Consider the following 23082-nt stretch of genomic DNA (forward strand, 5'->3'; position numbering starts at 1 on the left):
ACCACAGCAAAGAGAAAGACTCCATGATTTTGCTCAGTGCTGCTACAAGAGCTAAGATGGACTAACAGCACAGGATCCTTCTGAGCAGTAATGCTTAAAACCATTTCAGCCTTAAAGTGTTGACTTTGCTGCTGACTGTTCTGATCTGTTCTGTGAACAAGGTGAGTGCTGCATTTGGTGTGGACTCTATATGTTTTCCTAAGTATTAATTAAGGGAAAAGAACATGTAGTCAGAGATTTTGGTCTACAAGAGACAGATAACAGAAAAAAAGGCTCAGTGCAGACAAGAACTGTAGTTTTCACAGCCTCTGTAACAGCTCTGGCCCATCACCCTAAAGCAGATCAATGGTTAGCTTCTTTTACTTATCCTAAGTGTATTTTTATCTGGAAAATCTGTACCATTATGGCCTCAGGGTATGGGGAGCATCTATTGTTCTACTCCACTGTATAGGTGGAAAGCTTCCACAGCTGGAGTTTCTTACCTGCCCAGTATGGGGTGCCTTGCACCACCTGAGAGCAGTGAGCAGTTGTCAGAAGAGGAGAAACTCTTCCTGACATACACAGACATTCATCACGAGCCACATCACTTTGAAATAAACCCATGAGTCATGAATCAGAATAATGTTTCCTTGCTGGCAACATCCTAAAGGGAATAACTAAAACCCATTAGTGATGTAATAAAATCTGGCATGTCACTTCAAGCACAGCAAATTAGGAAAACAAAACTAGCCTGCAGTTACACTGATACATTATAAATAGGTGTTATTCCTACATTAAGACATCAAATTAGGTTTTCTGCAAACTGTAAAAATGAGAGGTTACATGTGGGTAGAATGCCTTTTCAGAGCTGTGTGATCAAGGACCAGGAAGAGCTGCAGCCCTTCTGAACAGCACAAGGACTCCTCGGGTGTAGTGGGAAGGAGGAGCAGGGAAGGATGGGCTGGTTCACAGGAACAGAGGACCCCACACTCGTGTGCAGGAAGGAAAGCAGCAGCAAGGCCATTTCTTGAATGTGGTAACACACAGAGCTTTGATTATCTGGAGGTCAGGCTATGCTTATGAGTCCCGTCAGAGCCCAGAAATAGCAATGAACCATTCTGCAGGATAAATGTATTTTCCAGCTGTCTAAGTTTAGTTAACCAGCACTTTAAAGAGCTCAGAATCACTTACAAAAAGGAATAAAATGAACTTTATTTATGTCTCTCATGCATTGGGCAATTTAGTTTTTAGATTAACACAAAAGCAAGAAGGGCATTGCTTCAAGTGAAGTATAACTGCAAAACACTATTGGGTAAAAACAACAAAATTGCTATGAGAATTAAACATAGATCAGCAAAATCAATACTTAATTGTATAACTCAAGGACTTTCGTTTCAGATCTGATCTCTAATAGAAGATACAAAGTATGCTCCCTTCTGTTTTTTTTTAGTTATTGCTCATCACTTTATTGCAAGGGAAAACAATTTTCTAGATTTTACTTTTTAAAAATTGCTTGTTACTTTGTCTGCATATGCTCAGGGTAAACTTGATCCCAGGAGCCACTATTTCTTATTTTAAATTCACAGTTCTTCCAATTTAGCTGTCCTCTAACTCCTGTAACTGCTTTGTGTTTACGACACAACGGGTCTAAGTGGGATAAGCTGTTGCAGCACCACGTAGGCTGCTCATACAGAACCTGTTCAGTGGGACAATTTTAATACTTTCACATCTTCTTGTAGAGCAAGGAGATACAGGGCAGTTTTCTGACCAGAGATGTACTGGTCTCATCAGAAGTAACTTCTCACTGAATTCTCTGGTGTCACACCATCGTTTGCAGTAGAACGTGTCATGTGAAAAGGGTTGGGCAGTGGCTGTCTGTCCTCCAGCCAGGACAGAATGCCATGCAGGCTCTGTGCAAAGTGAACAATCTCCAGATCTCACTGAACATCAGGTGAACAAGTAACACTCTGCAGAGAAAATAGTTACACAGCCACATCCAGCAAACTACAAAGGTGGAAGATGTAACTGCGTGACCTCTGCTGCATTACAGCTGAGCTAAAAATGGGATGTTTGAACCTCTTTCTCTTTAAAGCATAACTTTAAATAATAAGATAAGCCTTGCTCTCCATTGTACATTGTCAGAAGCTTTCATCTATTTTCTGGACTGACAGTAAAATAATTTCTGAAATAATGAATCATTTTTCTTTTTTCTACTTGAGCAGAAATCCCCAAATTATTTTGCTGTAGTAGATAATGGCATTCTCAGAGACACACCATCAGATTTCCATGATAAACAATAAGTGCCAGCTTCTTTTGTGTTAAAAAATGCATTGCTAGGAAGCATTTTTAAGTTAATTAGTATCTTCAGCAGCTGATAGGAAAGCCAGATATACATTGGTATGTATCATCCCCTGATGGCATTATGGGTAATGTAACAATGACTATGTAATCAAAGTTTACCTGCTGTATTTCAGAGTATAAAAAATCTACAAGTATATTTCAGTTTCACAAGGAAAGCATTTCTCATGATCCTGAATTGTAAGTGAATTACCTTAGTGGAAAAATAACTGATTAGCACAAACTGTTTATGATCCATAGCTGCAGATCTGGACAAAACAGCTATTGCCTAATGAACTGAGGAGTTGAAATTTAGCTCACCTGTAGCTTGAATTCTTGTGTGGTTTAGGAGATAAAAGACTTTAGGGAGTTGGGCCTTATGCTTTCAAAAGCAGAATTTTCATAAAATGATGAGATGACTCAGTACATTCAGCATTTTAATGCCAAGATTATCATCCTCATACATGAATATTTCCTTGACATGACAAGACTGTTTGACCTGATTAGGTTTATACCAACCCTCTTTGAACTTTGGCATAATTCAATAAACCAGGATGTTGAGGTCTGAGTTCCCAGGCTTTTTGCCTTTGTTCAGGAACAAACTGAATGGCAAAAATGTTTTCTCACAGTGCCTCAGAATGGCCACTGGCTGCATCAACTCTGCATGGACGAAGCTTATTTAAAAAGGAATAAGAAAATACAATTCTAAGTGGCAATACCTCAGAAAGTGATAATGGTGCTGGTGCTCAGCCAAGTGTGTTGAGGCAATGTATTAAAAAGAAAAGCAATTAAACACCAGTACTTTCTCCAGAAGGCAAAGCACAGCCTCACTCTGTTCACGTTGGCAGAATCACCAATTTTGCTTCTCACAGAGGGAATCTACCCACTAAAAGCAATGCTTAGTGCAATCAGAACCTCACCACGAGGCATTAAGGAAGAAATATCCATGGTGAGAAAGGAAGCTGTTACTCAGTTTTTAGAACCTGATGGACTGAAAATGAACAAGAGATGTATAGGATTCACTTAACTTCTCAGAGATCCTTTTAGCTTTACTTGTAGAGGGAGTTAAATAGCAAGATTTTTCTGATTTTCTAGTGATTGAAAAAAATGGCAGTGAAAAAAAGTCATACTGAAAGGTAAGATTGGTGCCAAAGGTACTGAACTTGACTTAACCATTTGAAGGTAAAGGTCACTCTGCCTTGACAGAATTATATGAAGGGTTATGTTGTCAGTGATAACCAAATGGTACTGGAACTATGCAGTCCCTAATAACTTCACTGTTTCAGTCTTCATCAGACTGTATTTTACCAAGGGGGTATAATTTTATTCTAGAATAGAGGTTTGGTTGGTTTTTTTTTTGTTTATTTATTTTTTTTTTTTAATTGGGATACTTACATAGACCTGAATCCAGGAGGGGAAAAAAGTATAGCTTGAAGTTGGTTTGTTTGTTTGTTTGTTTGTTTGTTTGTTTTTAAATCCAGTACCAAATGCATTTCTTAAAGATACAGGTTCTATCTCCCATTTGACTGATGAGAAAAAATCCTCTCAGACTCAGTAAATGCAGGATTGTACTCATATAACATATAATCTCAATGACATTTTTAGTAATCAGAGTAATTTTTTCTGTATGGCTGAACTATTCTCAGACTACTGTTTCTGAGTATTAGCTGTGCTCTTACCTGTCTTCATCTTTCCCCTTTGGCTTTTTTGAATAAGACAATTCATTTTGGTAGTTACAAAGACACTTATTCCCCATCTCTCTAGTGATGCCTCAGCTCCTGTAATGTCTGTATGTCATTCACCTGGAATACTGGAACCGGAAAAATGGAATTGCACTCCAAGACTGTACTGCAAAAGGTAATTGCAAGTGGGTAAGGATTTTCCTCCCTAGTAATCCTGTCTTTTGTGCACTGGACTAGATTCATAGCCTGTGACCATCCAGCTGACCTGTGGGTAAAAAACCAGAAGCAGTAGAAAGAGAATAATGGAATAACAGGACTGTTTAGGTTGGAAAAGACCTTTAAGATCATTGAGTGCAACCACTGAAGAAGCAAGATAATGTGGCAGGATCAAGAGGAAATCAGTAGGATGACAAAAAACATGGAGGAATAATTCTCCCAGCTATGAAGACTGGCTTGTAGTGGGCATTAAGAGGGCTGTGCTGTCTGGGGGAGAGTTCAGTGAGCATGAATCTCTGCTGGGGGACCTGCAGAGGAAGGAAAGGGAATGTCCCTTCTTGCAAGTTCTCAGAATGATTCAGGGAGGTAGTTTAAACAAAGTTCCACAGCAAATAGGGCTTTTTTTACTTTTAGCCTCTGAGGAGGAAGGGAATTTGGGAAGAGACAAACAATCTTTCCAGACCCATCAGTTTCCCTCTGTGTGACCGGAATGCTCAGCCGCTGCAGAGGGAGCCTTCATGTCCACAGAGCACACACATCAGAGCTAAAGCTCTTCCAAGCTCTCACCAGGAATACAGAGGTCAACATTTTAGAATTTGAAAACAGGGTCTTCTTCATGGTTAAAACATTCTGAATTAGCTTGCTTAAACCCCAGTCCAAGAACATAGTTTTTTTTACGAGCCTGAAGCTGACATTTCCCTTTCCACTACAGATTTTAATCAACTTTACATAACTCTACATAAAAATAGAGATTTTTTTACCTCTAATGATTCTAACCAAAACCACTGCCCTTCTGTGATACCTGGCTTCTGAAAGGCACTAAGGGAAGAAATCCACTAGGTGTGCCCTCCTCTGCACCTTCCCTAAGTGAGGGGTAGGGGCTGGGGCTGGGCAGTCCTGCACTGGGATAAGTGCTCCTGGAGGAGCAGGGGCAGAGGGTAGAGCCCAGGATGCCTTCCCAGTAAATCTATAGCAGCCTGAACCACATGCACACTGTTTTCTGATGCTGTGCAATGAGACTAGAGAAGTTCCTTTGTAACCAGAGAAAAATGGGACAGGATAGATGCAAATAATGATGTTGGTTACATGACTGTGCTTGCCACCTCTCCAGCTGATGTTATGAGCTGAGTTTCAGCACTGATTCAAGCAAAGCATGAATTGCAGATGGAAACCTATGTTTTAAGTTCATCTGCTAACAAATCCTACATAACAGTACAGTCATCTACATGGACCTTCTAAATTTATGCAAACAATTTATCTCTGCTGTAGGGCAGAGTATTTCAGGGACAGCAGCACTACACGCACAAAAACCCAAGACGGAGTTTCAGGCACAGGCTGCAGAACCAAATTAAAGTAGAAGGATAAATCCTCTCTTGCAATTTTTAGTTCATTTCAGTACAGCAAGTTGTATCAATAAAAAGCCTATAGTATAAGTCAGCTAGAAAATAAATGCTATGAAGGATGTTCCATTTTATGTTGTTTGAATTTGATTAGTGATTAGTCCTGGTGGTTAAACCACATGGGAACAGTAATCAAGGGCTCTCTACTGCAGTTCTGCAGCAAGGGGAAAACACAGTTGGCTCATGTCCTATTCCATGATGGGATATTAACCTAAAATCTAATTAATATATGAATGAATTACATTTCGAGAAACATACTATATTATAATCAATTTTAAGTGAGTTCCTAACAGGAGATAAGATGAAGAAAAAGCTGTAGAATTACCGGAGGCTGATAAATTCTGTTTACTGTGACTGATGATTTTTATGGAGGATAATTTTACAATCCATCAAACTTTTGTCAGTTCAAGAATCATGCTGCCAAACGTATGCAGTAAATTAATTTTTAAATTTACATATTTATTAAAAATCTTATTGAAAACAGCAGGAAGTAAGCCTTGTTTGAATAATAAAATAACTTGTTATTCTACTGGAAAGAAAACAAAAAAACCCCAACCTTCTATTAGGATGATTTTATAGCAAGGCAATAATTATAAACAACTACATGAATTAGTTAACCAAACACTGTATTAAATAGCCAACCCAAAAATTAATCAAGAATTTAGAAAACCTTTTGGAAGATAATCAGTTAAAAAATGCAGTTTAAAAGCTAAGAAATCCACGGCTGAGTTTCAGATGTGCTGGAGGACAAGTTTTCCAACCCAGGGCTGCTGGCTGGAGCTCCTGGATTCCTGGGGAAGCCCTGGGGAGCTGCAGGTGCCTGCCTGTGCCTGAAGGTGCTGAGGAGGAAGGGATGACAGCAATGCTTCCATGCACGTGGCCACAGGGAGGTGCCCACTGGGATGTGGGATCTTTGCTCCCTTCCCTGCAGTTTTCTTTGGCTGCTCCTGACACTGGGGCCAGCCCTTAAAACACCCACTTTGTGTGTACAAAATGCACACTGGGGTATGTGCAGGGAATAGGCAATTCATGTCTGAAATGCTGATGTCCTTTTTTAAATCTAAAGGATGCTTAAAAAGGAACATTGTTTCTCTATTATTAGGAGAATTAAGAATTAGAATGATTAGAAATAATCACAATTAAGCAGAGCAATGCTGGGCACCAAGACGACCACTGCTACAGATGCAGATGGAAGCTCCTACAGCCAGGAGATTTATAAATGTTGAATTTGCCTCCTCACTGAATTAAAGCACTGGTATCCATTTTGATTAACATGCATGTCATCTGGCTGTGATCCGAGGGGAATTTTAGGTAATTTATGGATTTAGATGTGTTTACTTCATCTTTTAGAAACGAGCACATCTGTTTCTGGTCATGAGAAGCTCTCTCCTGCTTGGTGGCCCAGCCAGGCATACAGAATGTCTCCCACTGGGATCTGGCAGGAGGCATCAATGGTTGCAAACGTTCTGTGAGGGGCACAGCCTTGAAACAGAAAACTTAAGGACCAAGTGCTGGACAGACCTTTGCCTTTCCACCTCAGCTTCCCTGGATACCAGGAAAGCTCAGGTTAAGCATCTAACAGGACCTGAAAGGGAAGTAACTGTGCTGAGCCCCCCTGGGCTGTAAAAGACCCTTCCTAGGTTGTGAGGTGATATTTTGGCAAGGTGATATTTTGGCAAGGCTTTCGAGGCTTTTTCAGAGAAAGAAGGCACAGTGAAAAGATATATTGGGAACCTTGGTTTTGTGGGTTCTGACTCCCCTTGTCTGGCTGTGAGAAAACCCCAGTTGGGTAAGGCTGAAGAAGGAATTTGGTGTGAAGAAGCAGCATAGGCTCCTGCTCCCACAGTGGGCTTCCTGCAGGGGAAGAATACTGTAGTGGGGTTTTTTTCCTATTGATTTCACTGAAATTTCTATAAAAAGAGAAGTGTGTGAAGTGATAGCTGCCACATGACTGGATCTGTTGGACAAATGCTTTAGGAGATCTATTGACCTTAGCAATGCAGAAGTGTTACTGCAGTATCAATGCTGCAACTGCAGTGAGGTACTGGTGATATAGAACGTGTTCCTATGCCTAAACCACAGATTGTAATATTGTTAATATAATAGGCCACTAGGAGGACTAAAATACAAGTGGAATTCATGCAGACACACTGTACAGTTAACACACACTCATGTTTTGAATGCCCCAAGATGATACAAACAGAAAATCAGGATGAAAATACAGAACAAAGCAGTTGCCAGGCCCTACTAGTGAATGAATAATCTGAAAAAAATGTTGCTGAAAATGAGCAGGCATTTAATATTTATTAGAATAAAAAAAAAAAAAAAAGTCTTTAAAGTGTTCATTTCTGCAGTATCTTTAGATTATTCAGGATTCAAATACTCATAACAATGGAATAAAACTTTGCTAGTTTTTGCAAATACTCATAACAATGGAATACAACATGCAGAGGCATGGTTAGGAGCCCTGTATGGACAGCAGGACTGCTGAAGGCGGTAGAGTTCTGCCCATGCAAAACTCTTTGCAGGATCAGGGTGTGAATTTGCTTCCGATATTCGGAAAATTCCTTATCAGAGGAGCGATGTGTTTATGGCTACCCCTTGTAATGCAAGATCCCATCTTGAGCAAGAATGCTTGATGAGAATATTAAGTGATAATGATTATTTGCTTAGTGCTGCTGTGGGGCTTTCAAAGCTCTCAAAGCAGCCTGCTAACAGTACTAGATTAAATTCCAAATGCAGCTGGAAGGTATTATTTATATTCTTTATTTAAAAAATGGGGAATTTAATAGCAAGAGAGGCTTAGCAATTTGGACATTCAGCCAGAACATCACCCCTATCTCCACAGTCCTGCACTCCTGTCTGTTAAGCTTTTTGAATGTATTTGAATATTTCTTTTATTTGCAGGCAAAAATTTCTCCGTGGAAAGGCAGAGGCCTCACAGAGATTCTCACTAGGGAGCATCTGAAATATACAGAAATATACTCTTCAACATACAGAACCTGGCATTTAATCCACTGAACATGGTAGTTAATCAAATGTTTTCCACTGACTTTAGTAGAGTTTGGATCAGACTCTTGATGCATTAGAGAAATAAATTATTTAACTTACTGAGTTCCCCTAGAAACAAAATATTGAGCTGCAAACAAAGCTAACAAACACCAAATGGGATGCCATCTGCTGCAATGAACAGAACATGACCAGTTCCCCTCATGCTTGAGATTTCTCCAAAATACAATTTGAAATACGTTTGTTAAACTCCCAACTATCTCAAAAAACTGGCTTAGCACAGGTTAGCAAATTCTAGTGCCACCAGCAGTAGCAAGGCAGGCTTTGATGTATGAACTGGAGTTGTTGATGATTTCATTCCTATTGGAGTGCCCTGTGAAAACTCCCAGGGTTTTGTGCTTAGAAAAGCCTAAAGAACCTACAGATATTTGTCTTCATGCTCTGTGCCCTGGGGCCTATGGACTCGGAGTGGTTTCCCCTGCTGAGTAAATATGAATGGTAATTATCCACATCATGCTGCTTTCATAAATCTGAATTTTTCTATCCTTTGACATCCAGGCTCCATGCCTACCAGAGAAACAGGATATGGAGGCAAAAGTTCTACTTCCCACAGATATCTCTGCCAGGAATGGCACGAGATAGCTGAAATCCCAAGTCCCTGCTTTGTATGAAAGTTTTTGGCTGTGGAGGAGAGAGAGTGGGCTCCCCAACACTTTCACAGGAACAGAAGGACAGCGCTGAGCTAAAAGCAGAGTGTGTGACGCCTGTGGGTGACATCAGCCTTAGCCCCCTTTCCTCTTCCCAAGCACACTAATTGGGCAGGCAGGCAGCTTCTATGGAATGGGAGGCAGAAACCCAGCAGGATTTGCCTTGTAGAACAAGACAAGAAGATAAATGTCTTCATACCTAAATTTCCTGCCCAGCCAGACACTTCATCTTCTCCCATCACCACGGCAAGTGATGAAACTGCCACAAACAAACAGAAGCTCCAAAGACAATTTAGTATTTAGCAGTCAATCAGGAAGGCTCCAGCCCTCACATCACACAGCTTCTAAATGGTGGCTGCTGTCCTTGGCTTGCTCTGCTGCCTCTGTTTTCAACACCATGCCACTAATGATGTCATAGCACAGCTTCCATGTTCTCACCATGGATTTTACTTGTAGAAATGCTGTATTAGAAATGTTGAGCCCTCTGTACCCTGGCTTGCCATAGTGGTTCTGGGAAACATTAAAAGATAGGATGATGTTCCTATGATAGCGATAGTAGAAATATTCTGTAAAATGATACAAATGAAAGTTTTAGCTTTTTCCAGTTGCCCATGCACTAATGTTATGGAAAATGCAATACAGAAATGGATTTAAAAATAAGAAGATTTTCATTATGATATGATCTTAATGGGAGCACAGTAGGACCAGATTAGAAATGCACAGTATTTGGCCTTCCTTTTAACTCGGGGGAAATGTCTGCTGGTGTTCCATGTCATTGCCCACAGAAGCAGGATGTTACAGACCAAAATTCTGCCAGTTAGAGGGAGAACATCGAAACCAATTTTCAAGCCCTCTATAAACTCCATTATTTTCACAGGATCCAAATAACATGAATTGGTCAGAGACATCAGCAAGGCTGCAGATTTGCAGCACCCTTGAAAACCAGGCAGCTGAAGTGTCTAAATATCCATTTAGGCACAGCCATTAAGAAAAGAAGCTTGAAGAAACCATGACCTTTATTTTTTACTGATTAGAGGCCATAAAAAAGTCTCCTCTTAGTCTATGCAGAGAAAAATAATTCTTGCAAGAGCAAGCAGCAATCATGTGCTGTCTGCTCTGCTACTTCTGCTCCTCAGTTTCAGGCATTGTCTGAAAATCTTTTACATTTCAAATCTACTCTTTGTCCTATTATATGTGTTACCAACAAGTCTCCCAATCTGGCAACTTTTTTTTGTTAGAAGAAATATCATAAACTATTACTGCATAGTTAACGTTTTAATTTTATAAGCAACACACTCTATTCATATTTAATTTCTTCTTTTCCACCCACTTCTGCTTTACTCTTCATCCTCCCAAAACCTTGTTTTACAGTTTGCTTTACAGAGCATTCAGTAACCCATAGGATATGTGCATATGTAATAGGATGTCAGAAAAATCACTTTAAAGTGTTTGACTGGCAATTTTTCAGATAATAATCACTCGGGGTTTGATTTGCTGAGAATAACACTAGAGTAGCTAAGAGAAGTTCTTCAGGCTACAATTTTTTACAGTAGGTAAAATTTTTAGTGACCTCTATTAATGAGGAGGCAAATGATGGAGAAATTGAGAGAAGGTGGCTCTAATGGGAGCAGAGCCATCAGGTTGTGTCTCAGCCACTGAGGGACTGATGAGCAGCTCAGGCTGCCAGGACTCTGACATGTGCTATGGAAACTTGTATCACTCTTGCCTTTGTGAAGGATAATAGACATTTGAATTATGTAACTACATCTTGTGAACTTCCCAAAGTCCCCTGTGTCACTTATTGCTACTAAACCTGCTAATTTTTTTTTTTTCTCCTATCAAATACAAACATTACTTTTCACTAAATTAATATGAATGCTGCAAAAGCCTGAAATTCATGTACTGGGGCCTAAAAATATAGTAAGAGATAAAATATTACACTTTGGAACCTGCTGTGAAGTAGAAAGTTTGAACTTGCTAAAAATATTTACCAATATTTTTCTTAAGAAGAGAGAGTCCATGTGTCATACTGCACAAAATCTAACATAACTTCTAATTTCAATAAAAGGCAAATCACTTTTGGGAAAGGAAAACAGCTAATGGAACAAACTATAAACACCAAAAAAATATTTCAATATGTTTTTTGTCAATATTTGACATAAAATACCACATTGATTAGGGTATTATTGTCATGTGCATATGGAAAGAAGAAGTGTCCTCTTAGAAATAATTTGCCAACATATTCTCAGTATATTGCTACAATTCCTGCTACCATCATCTGTGTAACTTACTCCTCATGTACTCTCCTTGGTACAGAACTCTCACACCAAAATATCAGTTATTTCCCACCCTTCTCTGTGTGATGTTTGAATGCTTTATGCAAAACATATCACTGTTATAGATGGGGAAGGCAAGCTTCAGCTGGAAAAACAATTCACAAAAATTTTACAGTGTTATTCATCTCATTTAACTCTGCTAACCACATGGTCCTCCTGGAGTCAAAATATTTTCTAGTGTCAGAAAACAAACAGCTCACTGAATACACCTCTGTGCCCTACTGCTCTTATCTTGATTGAGTCAATCCAATGTTTATGGGATCCAATCTATTTTTCAGCTTTTACTTTTATTACTAATATCATTACAACAATTACACTATCTCACCTGCTTACTAATATTTATCATTTGTCACTGCTAATTTGTCCTGAATTCTATTTTGGCCCACAGTATTATTATAAGATTCCTATTCCACAGCGAGAGAAATGAAACCTGCAGCTTTATTTCCAAAGATGGGGGACTGAAGAATGCCTGGTTACAAATGGCAGAAACATGAGTGCACTTTGGGCCATACTGCAAATCACAGCAGCTCCATCTGTCAAACCTCTGAAAAACAGCCCAGACCATTTTCCACTCGGGGAAATCACTAGCAAATTATACTTTTATTATGTATGTACTTTTGGTTCTTATTAGACTAAAGGATCTTCCTACTTAAACCTAAGAGCCCCTGTGCCTATGAAATCCAGATGTAATCTCCAGTTATAAAGGCAAATGGACATTGGAGTGCTGGGGATGTGTCTGCAGTGAGCAGGGGGGTGGGCAGGGACTGAATTGTCTTACCCACACCCTGCTAACTGCAGCTACTCAGCCCTGCTGAGAAATGACCTGGGGTAGCCAGGCCATCAGAGCTGTGACAGGGCAGACTCCCTGTAAATGCACAGCTCTGCACAGCTGCTCTCTGCTGCTCTGCACAGCTCTGCACAGCTGCTCTCTGCTGCTCTGGGCACTTGCACACGAGCGGCTTTGGGCTGACCCTCAGGGAGTCCAGCAAATGAACTGCAGGGCTTTCTGTGACATCTGGGCCAGTGTGTGACGTGCTTATGCAGCTCCCACATGCTGAAAAGACAAGCTTCTCTCTGTCATTTGAAATTACTTGCTGAGATGGTGGGATATGGGGTTTCTGCTCCAGTGATCAAGTTTTTCCACTCAGAAAGGGCAAAGTTCTCCCCTCCTTACAGTGCCAAAGGGGTTCAGTGAGCACAAGGCTCCAGCTGTGGCCACAGGACATCTCGGTGAGTTGCTTTAAATCACAAGCCCAGACATCTGCTCCTGGCAGTTGACAAGGCACACAGGCACAGATCACTGGGTGCTGTGAGTGGCTGGGGAGTTCAGCACTTGGTGACCCTGTGCCAGAGGCACTGGAACTGCACCTACATGCCCAGCAACGCCTGAAGCCCTTGGCTTTCCTGTTCCCACTTCCTGCACGTCTTCTCTCAGACTCACATCCAAACCATTCTCCTGCTAGCCTTGCACACCATGTGTTTTAAATGCCACACAGCTTGCTCTCCTATGCCAAAGACTTTCTGTCCCTCACTGATACCCAAATACTCTTAAAACTACGTGCTAAAAGGTACTTAAGTTAAAATGTCACCACCTACCCATCCCCATAAATACACTAACCAAACAGAAAATGGCCTTTATACCAGCTGGAGGGCTAGTCACAATGGGCTTTGGTGGCACAGTACTAAAACTACTGAGGCCATTAATGCTAGAAGCAGAACTACTTCAGCAGATAGCAGCTTCCAGGGTTTTTTTTTAGGTTTATCTTTTCCCTAAAAATGTCCCTTGCATACCATTAAAAAAGTTATTTTCTCTCGTGGACACTGCATTCCAAATGTTTTCTCTTGCCAAAGCCTTTTAAAAACTTAAGGAAGTTATGGAGAATGCTATCAACCTCCTTGCTGAACCACTCTCCATTGCATAATTTTTTACTAAAACTCTCAGCAGAATAAGAAACCTCAGCAGTTTCACCTAGAAGGCACAGGGAGAGAAATGAGTCTCCTAAAACTGCAGCTTTTTACTGTTGCCAAGCCAGTTCCTCAGGCTGGCTGTAAGGATGTTCTTCCACACCACACAACATTTCTCTGAAGTGATGTGTGTCAAGTGAGGCTTTGGTCCCAGAAGACTGCCTAGCTAGGCTTCAAATTGCTTGTTTTGCTGTCTCTTCACTTTATTTTTTGGGGGCAACTTTGATGGCAGGGTATTAGAAACAATAAAGACCTCATTGGGAATATAAGGCTTGGAAGCAGATCTTAGAGTGTGAACTTGTCCTGTGGAGGGGAAAAAACATGCAGATACGAGTAATTTGTATGTCTGCAGATGTCTTAGCCTATTTCTAATTTAACATGAGCAAATCAGACTTTAGGTTAGAAAAAATATGTTTAATTTTGCATTATTCCCATGAGTGGTCAAATCTGCTTTCTTATCAGACCATGCTCCTGTGGTTTTTGTCACTTACATTGTCAAATACTCCTGTATAATTCCCCTGACAACGGGTTTTACATCAACTCAGGCAATTACTCAGACAGTCCCTGCTTTGATGGCAAAAGTATTGCATCACTTATCTGAGAATCAAACCCCTCTGATTACACAGAAAGGAAATCTTGCAGCCCCAAGCCTGTCAGTGGAAAAATCCTATTGAGGCAATTTTGACACAAGTGGGGAATGTGCAGCTCAGAGGTCCCCACGAGGCCACGCTCAGGGATCACATGGGGATGCTGAGTATTAATACCACCAAATGTTTACATCACTAGATCACCTCTCTGAACATATGCAATGATTTGGTATATTCATTCCTTACTTGCAAGAAAAGCGATGATCTTAAAACACCAAGGATGGATGAATGAGACTGCAGACTTATTTCCCATCTACAGATTGCACAATGGCAGTTTCTTCCTTAATAACCTAAGTTCATCAGGGCTAGGAAAGCAAATAAAGCTGATTCCCTCCCCACCTCATCATCTTCCTCTCTCTTAAGCCTCACAGGAAACATAGCAAAGAAAAGGTGAGGTTTCTGTGCTTGATGTCAAGTAAACTAAATTATGCAATTAGTACACAGAACCCTACTATGACCTAATTTCTGTACTTGATCCTGCCCATCAGGTTATTTCTCTTACTGACAAAGGACATCTTCTACCTTCCATTAATTTTTGGTATAATAATTTGTAAGAGCTGCTTCAAACTCTGTATTTGCAGTAACACACACATTGTACAAAACAAGGCGAGACCGAGGCCATCAGGAGCATTTGCTGTTTTCTTCTGATTGTAACATGACAGAGGTGTTGCTGTCACCAATTTCCAGACAGCAAAACAGGTCCTGCTGGCCCGGCAAAATATCACCCAGGGCTGCTCCAGCTGCAGGTATTCATGTTACATGAAAGTAAAAGGAAAGCAGTTATTTAGTGCTCACCAGAGTGTGCCCTGAAATGTGGTTTCACTCTCCCAAATACAGATGGTAACTATAATAGCTGACTTTTATTAAGTTTCCCACAGAGGAAAGTTTGGGGCAATGTTCATATTTTTAACTTTGGGTTGAAAGTCTGGTATTCAGGATAAGGCAGCTGCTGGTCACGGGAAAGGAAGAAAGTAGTTTCCCAGGGCAATACCTCCTTTCCAGTTTAAAGTCTTAGGATACAGCTCTTCCCAAGTGCTAATTGGACCAAAATCTTTATATTCGGCTTTTCCACATGTGATGAGCAGAATCCCTCCCTAAGCACATCTGATAATGGGAAAAAAAAATTCTCTGTGAAAGCAGAGTGCACACGGTCTCCTCAGAATTACTTCAGATACTTAAACATGGAGAGTCCTTTTTAAAAGAGACTTAATTCAAGAGCTGAAGAGCTTCTCTCTTCCAGAGAGAGCAAGGTCTCTCTTCCAGAGAGACCCTCAGAAAGGGTCTCAAAGAACCCAAATCAGGCACACAAACTTTTCTGACACATTCTCCAAGATCTGCCTAAAGAGGTGAACAGTGCAAAAGTACCCAGTGTGCTGCCAGTTCATACCCCAGCTCAAGACTTACTGATCTCTGTAGGAGATGAGATGCAAGAAGAAGCAGCTCAGGCCTTTCTTTATTTCCCCCTCACTCTTGTTTAGTGTAGCCTGCAGAGGTGTCTGGGCTGCTCTAAGTGATGCTGTAATTCAGCAAGGCTGGAACACCCTCTCTGCTATCAGCTTAATGCTCAGAGATCCTGGAGGATGGCAAGTGTTGTACAATTACCAGGCTTAGTCTTGTTTCCAGTCCTTTCGTGGGTATTTTCTCTGCTAATAGGAGGATGTGAGCACAACAGGTCAATCATACAGCATTAACTCCCAATCAGCTTACTCGGCTGTAAAATCCTTGAGTTTATCTGGGAATGCCGCCAGGTCAGTCCTATTTGCGACTGCAGCCTAAACAGCAGCAACATCTCTAATTTTTCCTTGGCCTGTATTTGCCAGCTCTCTCTAATGTCTACTTGAACTTCCAGACATGGGGATTTGATCCTGTTCATGAATCATCTGTTCCACACACCCAAACCCTGCCGTGGTGGATGTGGCCATAACTCACATTGCACAGGGAAAACTCTTTCCTTACATGAGTCCTCCAGTTCCAGTGCCCATGCAATTAACAAGGTAACTGTGCCAGAAATGCCAGATTTCTTATGTATCTCGTCACAACTAGGGGAAAACAAGAGAAAGTAGAAACTTCTGATGGGTACCAATTCCTTCCATAAGGGATCTTTTCTTTGAAGTTCTCAAGTCATGCTTGAAATCCCAAGCAAGCCTTGATGGTGACTTAAATTGAGTAATAGGGACAAAAGAGAGCAAGAAGGGCTGTATTACAGAGTAAAAGTATGTGATGCTTGGTTAAGGACAGAGAAATAAACCTATTTTTCATAATTCTTTGGGACCACAAGGATGATTAAGTAATAAAATCTTTGACCAACTCAGTTACTTCTCCAAATGGTTCCTGTTTGATTATAAAATATGTTAATATTAAACAATGGGCCTAGGGAAGGGAGATTCCTCCTGTTTTCTGAATTCTTGTGAGAAAAAGTCACTTGAGCTTTTGAAGTCTAGACAGCTAATTAACTGATGAAATGTGAAATAATTTTTTGACGGCATAAGCGAGGTAAGAGCCATGATGTTGGCAAAGTGCTCAGGGCACTCCCAGTGTGCAAGGAAGGAGCAGCTGTTTAATGCAGGGCTCAGTGAAGTTTCACTGACAAGGTGTCTCCCATGGGCTGGCTGCAGTGGACTTCAGATCAGGTGCTGCATATATTGTATTAAACCAGAGAAGTTACTGTTCAAATAAAAATAATTCATTTGATATATGTAGAAATGAATATTTCTTGCTTGGAAAATCCTACATGAGGAAAATACACCACGGTTGTTAATTTAGGTGAAAGTTTTCTGCTGACAATTCAATGCATTTTAGTCCTTTCTTTGAAATTGTGATTTGCTTTTCTCATGCAAAATTCTGCAGTGTGCCAAAGGATGACACAATTTCAGAATATGTTTTTCAGGTCAAAATAAAAGTAATGTAAAATTGGTCTTAATGCCAAGAGAATTTAACCAGGATGCTGTTTAGGACTGTAACAAGTATATTCCCTTTCAATGTCTAAAAGCTCTTTTTGATTCCTTAAACTGTCCCTGCAGCGTCCCTGCATCACAGTAATGGCCCATCAGTTGTTTCTCTTCCGAAGCTCCTGTACAGTACTTTTTTTGCTGATGAAACTGGCTGTGTATAAACTTTGGAGGCAATGCTGGTGAATGCACTGGTTGGGAAGGAGACAAATCAAATGACAAGTCTGGGCTAAGAGAGCTTCCTGACTGCCTCATTAGAGCCCCCAGTCTGCACCACTGCCATCCTGGAGCTGTACAGCCCAATTTAATTGGGCTCAGAAACTTTCTCAGCACACTTGCTCTTCAGACAAGCACTGTAAACTCATTTTGCCTATCATGACGCATTTTTGATATCTTTGGTTTCTTTCACATCTTTTGTTTGGTTTCTTTCTTTTGGCGTTCTTGACAAACGCCACTTGGGAATTAAATTCAAAGCCTTTACCATTTCCTTTTTCAAAATATCAAATATTATGTATAAAAACTTCATTATTCTCCCCCCAAAATTTATACACATAGAATTTTTTTTTTTAAATTTGTTGGTCATAAGTGTCACTGTCTCTGCTGTCCCCCTCTTTTTGTGGGTAATGTTGCAGATCACACAGCTGATTTAAAGAGACTGTAGATTTTCTTCTGTTGGACAAACTACAGCTCAGAAAAAAATTTGCTGTGCTGTTTCAAACAAGGAGTTCAGGGCAACCTGCTTTTCATGGTTACTTCCTCTCATTTGTCATTCTGAAAAGTTTAATACTAACAGGCAAATCTCTAGTGCTTTTTTCAGCTTTTGCTGTTCAGGGAGAGGCAATGCTGTTTGGAGAGCTATTTCAGACCCTTAAAAAGAAAGCTCAAGAGCTCCGCAACAGAATGCTTGAAAAATGCTGGTGCTGGCTGAGCTACACCTGATGCCTTTTGGTTAAATGATGGGATTTTACAGGATCCTAATGGATCAATATTTCAACGGCTTTTTTTAGGTTTTGAAGGTGATTGGGCACACTGCAGAGATGTCATATACAAGGAATACATGAAAATAATTAATTAAAAGTAGATGCAACTCTAAGTCACTTTTCTATACTGGAACCAAATCTAATTGCTCTGTTAATAGCAAAAGACCTTGGCCTTCATAAGGCAGAACTGATTTTTATGTGTTTTTTTCATATATATATGCACACATATATAATTAATCTCCTACGCATAATTAAGCTATGAATTTCTGGATGTTCAAGATGAGGAATTAAGTGGATGCTCAAATTATTTTCCTGCACATATCCTTTTTAACTCCCTACTGCTGCCCTTTTTCCTTTTTTTTTCCTTTGAACTATGAAGTCAGATTATTTAAAATTGTTCTTTCTAATATGACCCACATATTATTAAAATTATATAAATATATTAAAATTGAATAATATTCTGGGTACTAATGAAATTGGGTTGATTGGGAAATGAGGCACATACGTTTCAGGATTTTTCTTTTGAAGTTTGTGGTCAATTTAATATTCAGTTAAACAGAACTTTGATGCCAACAGAGTTGGAATAAACAGGAATACTGCCATTTTGTTCTTCATATTCCTTCTGCATATTTGGCCCAGATTCCTGAAAGCTCTAAGACTCTAACTTTGGTTAATCACCTCTGAAGTTGCAAGTCAGAGTCATTTCCTGAAACTGAAAACTGGAGTCTGGGAAGAGATAAAAATTCTTTTTCATTTATGCACTACACCAGTAAATTTCAAACCACCAGCTCATTCCTTATTTTCTGCTACCACCTTTGTTTATAGTGTAACATTCCCAAAATGTGCTGAGTGCTACACATAGAAATAAAAGAGCTTGTGTCTAAAAAGAATTGCTGGGGACACAGACTGAACATGGAATCAAAATTATTACACTGGATCATGACTGGGTGTCTCTATTTTCAAAAAAAATTGGCTTTTTAGATCAAAGAAGAGAGGGAAGGGAGTGAGATGATGAGAGGAGAAGGCATGAGAACAGAGGAGGAAAACAACAGGTTGGAAAGTTCCTCTTCAGGGTTGCTGTGACTGTGTGATGTCAGTTCAATACTTCTAGACACAGAAAAGGAAGTGGATTCACATGAAGTAAGAGGAGAAAACAAATTTGTTTCTGTTTAGCACCAAGGTCAACCCCTCAGATCAGGACTGATCTTCATCAAAATAATGTTTAAAACCATAAAATCTGACACCAGGATCTCAAAAGAAACCAGAAAATAGGTTATTTCCATAGCATAATTTCATTTGAATTTTCAGGAATACTTCTCCAGAGTTTTAAGTAATTTAATACATGTTGTTCTATATAAACTATCTCATTATATGTGAAGGAGCAGCCTTAAAAGACAAATTCGGTATTTACTTGCTAGATTTAAATTTCAACTCCTCACTAATGGTGGAGTACAAGCACTAACCTGTCTCTACTTGTCAATTTTTTAAGTCTAATTCTGTGACAGGTGAGCATTCAAATGTAACATTCTGTTCTAAAAATATTCATATCTTTACTCTTCTGCAGGTCATGCTGTTTTTTCAAGTCTGCCTGGTTTTAGTAATCAATCAACAGACTGAGTTAAAAAACAAAAGGGAAGTAAAAATAATAATGAACAAAATAAGAAATGATATAAAAATTACAGTAACTCACACTTGAGCTCTCCTTGGTCTTGCTGTCTTTACTGGAAGCTCCACTCAGCTGCTCAATTAAACTGTAATGTGCTAATTGTTCAGGTCCATCTCCAAAGTGGCCATAGAGACTGTGTTGGTATAAATCCAAAATCGACATTGGGTTCCCCAAAAACGACCTTCTCTGACTTTGTTTTTCCTGCACAGCTGCAAGAGATGTAACAAATAACATCATTATGACAGTCTACATAGATTTTAATGTAATCTTACAATTTTAAAATGTATTTAAATTGTTTTTTAAGGTATCTGAAATTCAATGCAATAGAAACATTAAAAATACTACCTTCTAATCCTCTAGTGCATATACAGGGGACTGTTCACACGGTGTTTGAGCTGGAGGAGATAGTATGAGACAGACAGAATTCATTTCAATTTCCTTTCCTTTCAAATTATAGACAAGGTGGTTAATTTGGGGGATCTTCCCACTTAATTATTTGCAGCAAGGTTCTGTTTTTCTCTTTTTATAGACTTACATGGCAGATGTGCTAAGTTCCTTTAGCATACCCTTCAGTTTGGCTGTACTTGGGAGTTCTTTCCTTTTCACTACATTTTTAGTTAATGAATACAACAGCATAAAAAATACACAAGTAAGGTAAGAAAGTGGTGCTGGTTTCAGAGCCTGCTGTAGCACAACAACATTAGGAATAAAGCCCTGCTTTCTGAAGTCCAAGGCTGAAAACTCATTCAGAAGAACAAAATAAAACCAGGGGAATTTTTTGCAGCTTGATGAAAGCACACAGGAGACAGATGTTTATGTGAACATTAAGTTCTTTCCTCACAATTCTTGTTACACAAACTTCAACTCTGCCTTATAACCTACAGCCTTAGGAGAAGGTCTGCCTCCAATGCCTCTACAGAGTCACATCAGGGTAGAACCAATTTATGAGAATGAAATCAAAACACTTTCATGGTTGGAAGAGAAGGGTCTGGAATATTTGGCATATTCCCTGTTCCTCTACTGACCTTCTCTGTAACATTGGGCAATGCCCTGGGAATCTCATACTAAGCCCATTAAATCAACAAAAGTCTTATCATTGACTTTTAATAGCCCTTTGCATTGGACACTCAGTCTTTCTGTTCCCTGCTCATAAATGGAAAATGAAAATCACTCCAACATTATAATTGTGCAACCAGTGAGTTTGGGGATTCAGCTAATAAATGCAATTATCTATTCATATAAAAATATTCTCTGTGGATTGGTTTGCTGGAGCCCCTGCCCCAGCCTCATGTGGATGTTTTGAGGTTATATCAATTGTGTGCATAAAGACACTGAGACCTTTGAACACAGAATGGGATAAAGTATGGTTGTTAATTCCATGTCAGAAGAGCATTTAGAGAGCACAGAACAGAAACCCTGACTATGAGGAATGAGCACAGCAGAAATACTTTTGCAATAATGTGTCATAATCTTCTATTTGTCTCAATCACAATTACATATTTTATTCTCTTACTGGCTCAAAAGGGAGGCATATACACAAAATTAATGAATCTCTGTGTAAGATGGTGACCCCAAGTCATTCTTAAATATCATTAAACTTGGAATCTGCTGCCATTTAAAGCAACTGCTAACACATGATAAAAATAGGGTCTGTTTTTTTTTTTTTGCAAATTGTGATGAATGTAGGAAAGAAAAAAGCTTATTTACTTCTTTAAAAAACACATTTGTTGCATTAAAATATGCTTTGTAAAAGCAAAATCTGTAAAAAGAAGTGTTCATGGTATGACTAAAATGACTTGCAGTATTTTCTACAGATTAAACCCACAAAGCTGCAGCAGTAATGTAAATAAATGATCCTGGCTTCCTATTCTGCTCTCTCCCATGGAATCACAAGCAATGGATTAGCTCTGAAAATGCCAAATGTCAGAGACACTGAAGAGCACAGCATCCAGCCACCCCTGGTGCTCTCTGTGCCATTGTCACCGCGGCGTGGTGCTGCAGGTGCTGACCTCTGCCAGGCCAGGCTTGGGGCTGCTCAGGGCATCAGCTCCCAGGCTGGTGCCAAGACCTTGCACTGGGCAGAATCTCCCAGCTGCAGGGACCCGTGGGCTGCGAGGACAAGGACAGAGCTGCCCTCCCCTCGCTGCCCCCAGGGCACACATCTGCACTGCAATGGGGCTCCCAGCACAGCAGGATGGTGATCAAGACAAGGCAGCAATTTCCCAGGTTATTAAACACACAGAAAACTATTATCTCAAGAACTTCACTTAACGTATTTTTATCTACTGGAATTCAGTAAATTCCGAATTGCCATCAATTCTCACTAAAAGCTTTCTTACTTGAAAGCTGCAATATATACAGAGAGGAAAATGAGAGAGAGTTCACTGTGGCACCATAACCAACATCACCTTGATACAGAGGCTGGGAAACTGTGGCCTTGATCACTGCATTATTTCAACTAGCTGTATAACAAAAAAGAAAAAAAAAAACCTATATTGATAGTCACCTTTCCATTTTGTAATAACGTAATTATTTTTATTTGCACCACAGAGGTTTATGTATAAAAACCTACAAGTTAAGCCCCCACTAGCAAAAACTGTGGAAGAGGGGAAAAAGCATGTACACATAATAAAAAGAAAAAGGTAATAAAAAGTTAATGGAAAATTAGACTGAAGAAAGATTTGGGGTTAGAAAGTGAAATCTAGACAGAAAGTTCAATGAAGGACACCATCTACTGCTGAGTCAGTGTGGGGATGAGGGACATACATCTTTATGTACCAGTTTTCAATTACCTTGTCTGTTGCTCTTTGTTAACTCCACAAGAGTCTCCTCTGCAGTTCTGAAATAACTGGTTTTGTACTCTGGCTCTGGCTCACTGTCAGTGCTGCTGGCTGAGTACGTGCACACCCTTAGAGCTGTGTCCTACACAAAGAAGGGTAGGGCAGCAAGTCAGAAAATGCAAATATATCAAAATAATGCTGAAGATAGTATTGGGAGTAGCACTTTTTATATTCATCATGCAGTATAAACAGGTGGTTCAACTGGGAAAGTCTGCATTACCAGTCTAACTCCTTCAGGTAAGTAATCATCAGTCTGACATGGGGGAAATAATCCATTCTTGTCCTACTACATCCCCTGAGACAGTCTGGCAGAAACAATTTTTAGAAGTTCTCAAGTATGTTTTATACAGTCTATTTGTAACATGCAAAA

The 23082-nt window shown here is 39.8% G+C and overlaps 1 protein-coding gene across 1 annotated transcript in view; it reads right to left on the minus strand.

Annotated features, from left to right (window-relative positions):
• The window catches only part of NCKAP5 (NCK associated protein 5), a 347717-nt gene that overhangs the window by 4763 nt on the left and 319872 nt on the right, over positions 1–23082 (minus strand). Inside the window, exons 18-19 of the mRNA XM_053982988.1 lie at positions 22665–22794; positions 19897–20081 (exon numbers count right to left, since the gene is read on the minus strand). Coding sequence (XP_053838963.1) covers positions 19897–20081; positions 22665–22794 — 315 coding nt within the window. The remainder of the gene's footprint in view (positions 1–19896; positions 20082–22664; positions 22795–23082) is intronic.

Source organism: Vidua macroura, chromosome 7 (assembly GCF_024509145.1).
Source record: "Vidua macroura isolate BioBank_ID:100142 chromosome 7, ASM2450914v1, whole genome shotgun sequence".
Lineage (NCBI taxonomy): Eukaryota > Metazoa > Chordata > Aves > Passeriformes > Viduidae > Vidua > Vidua macroura.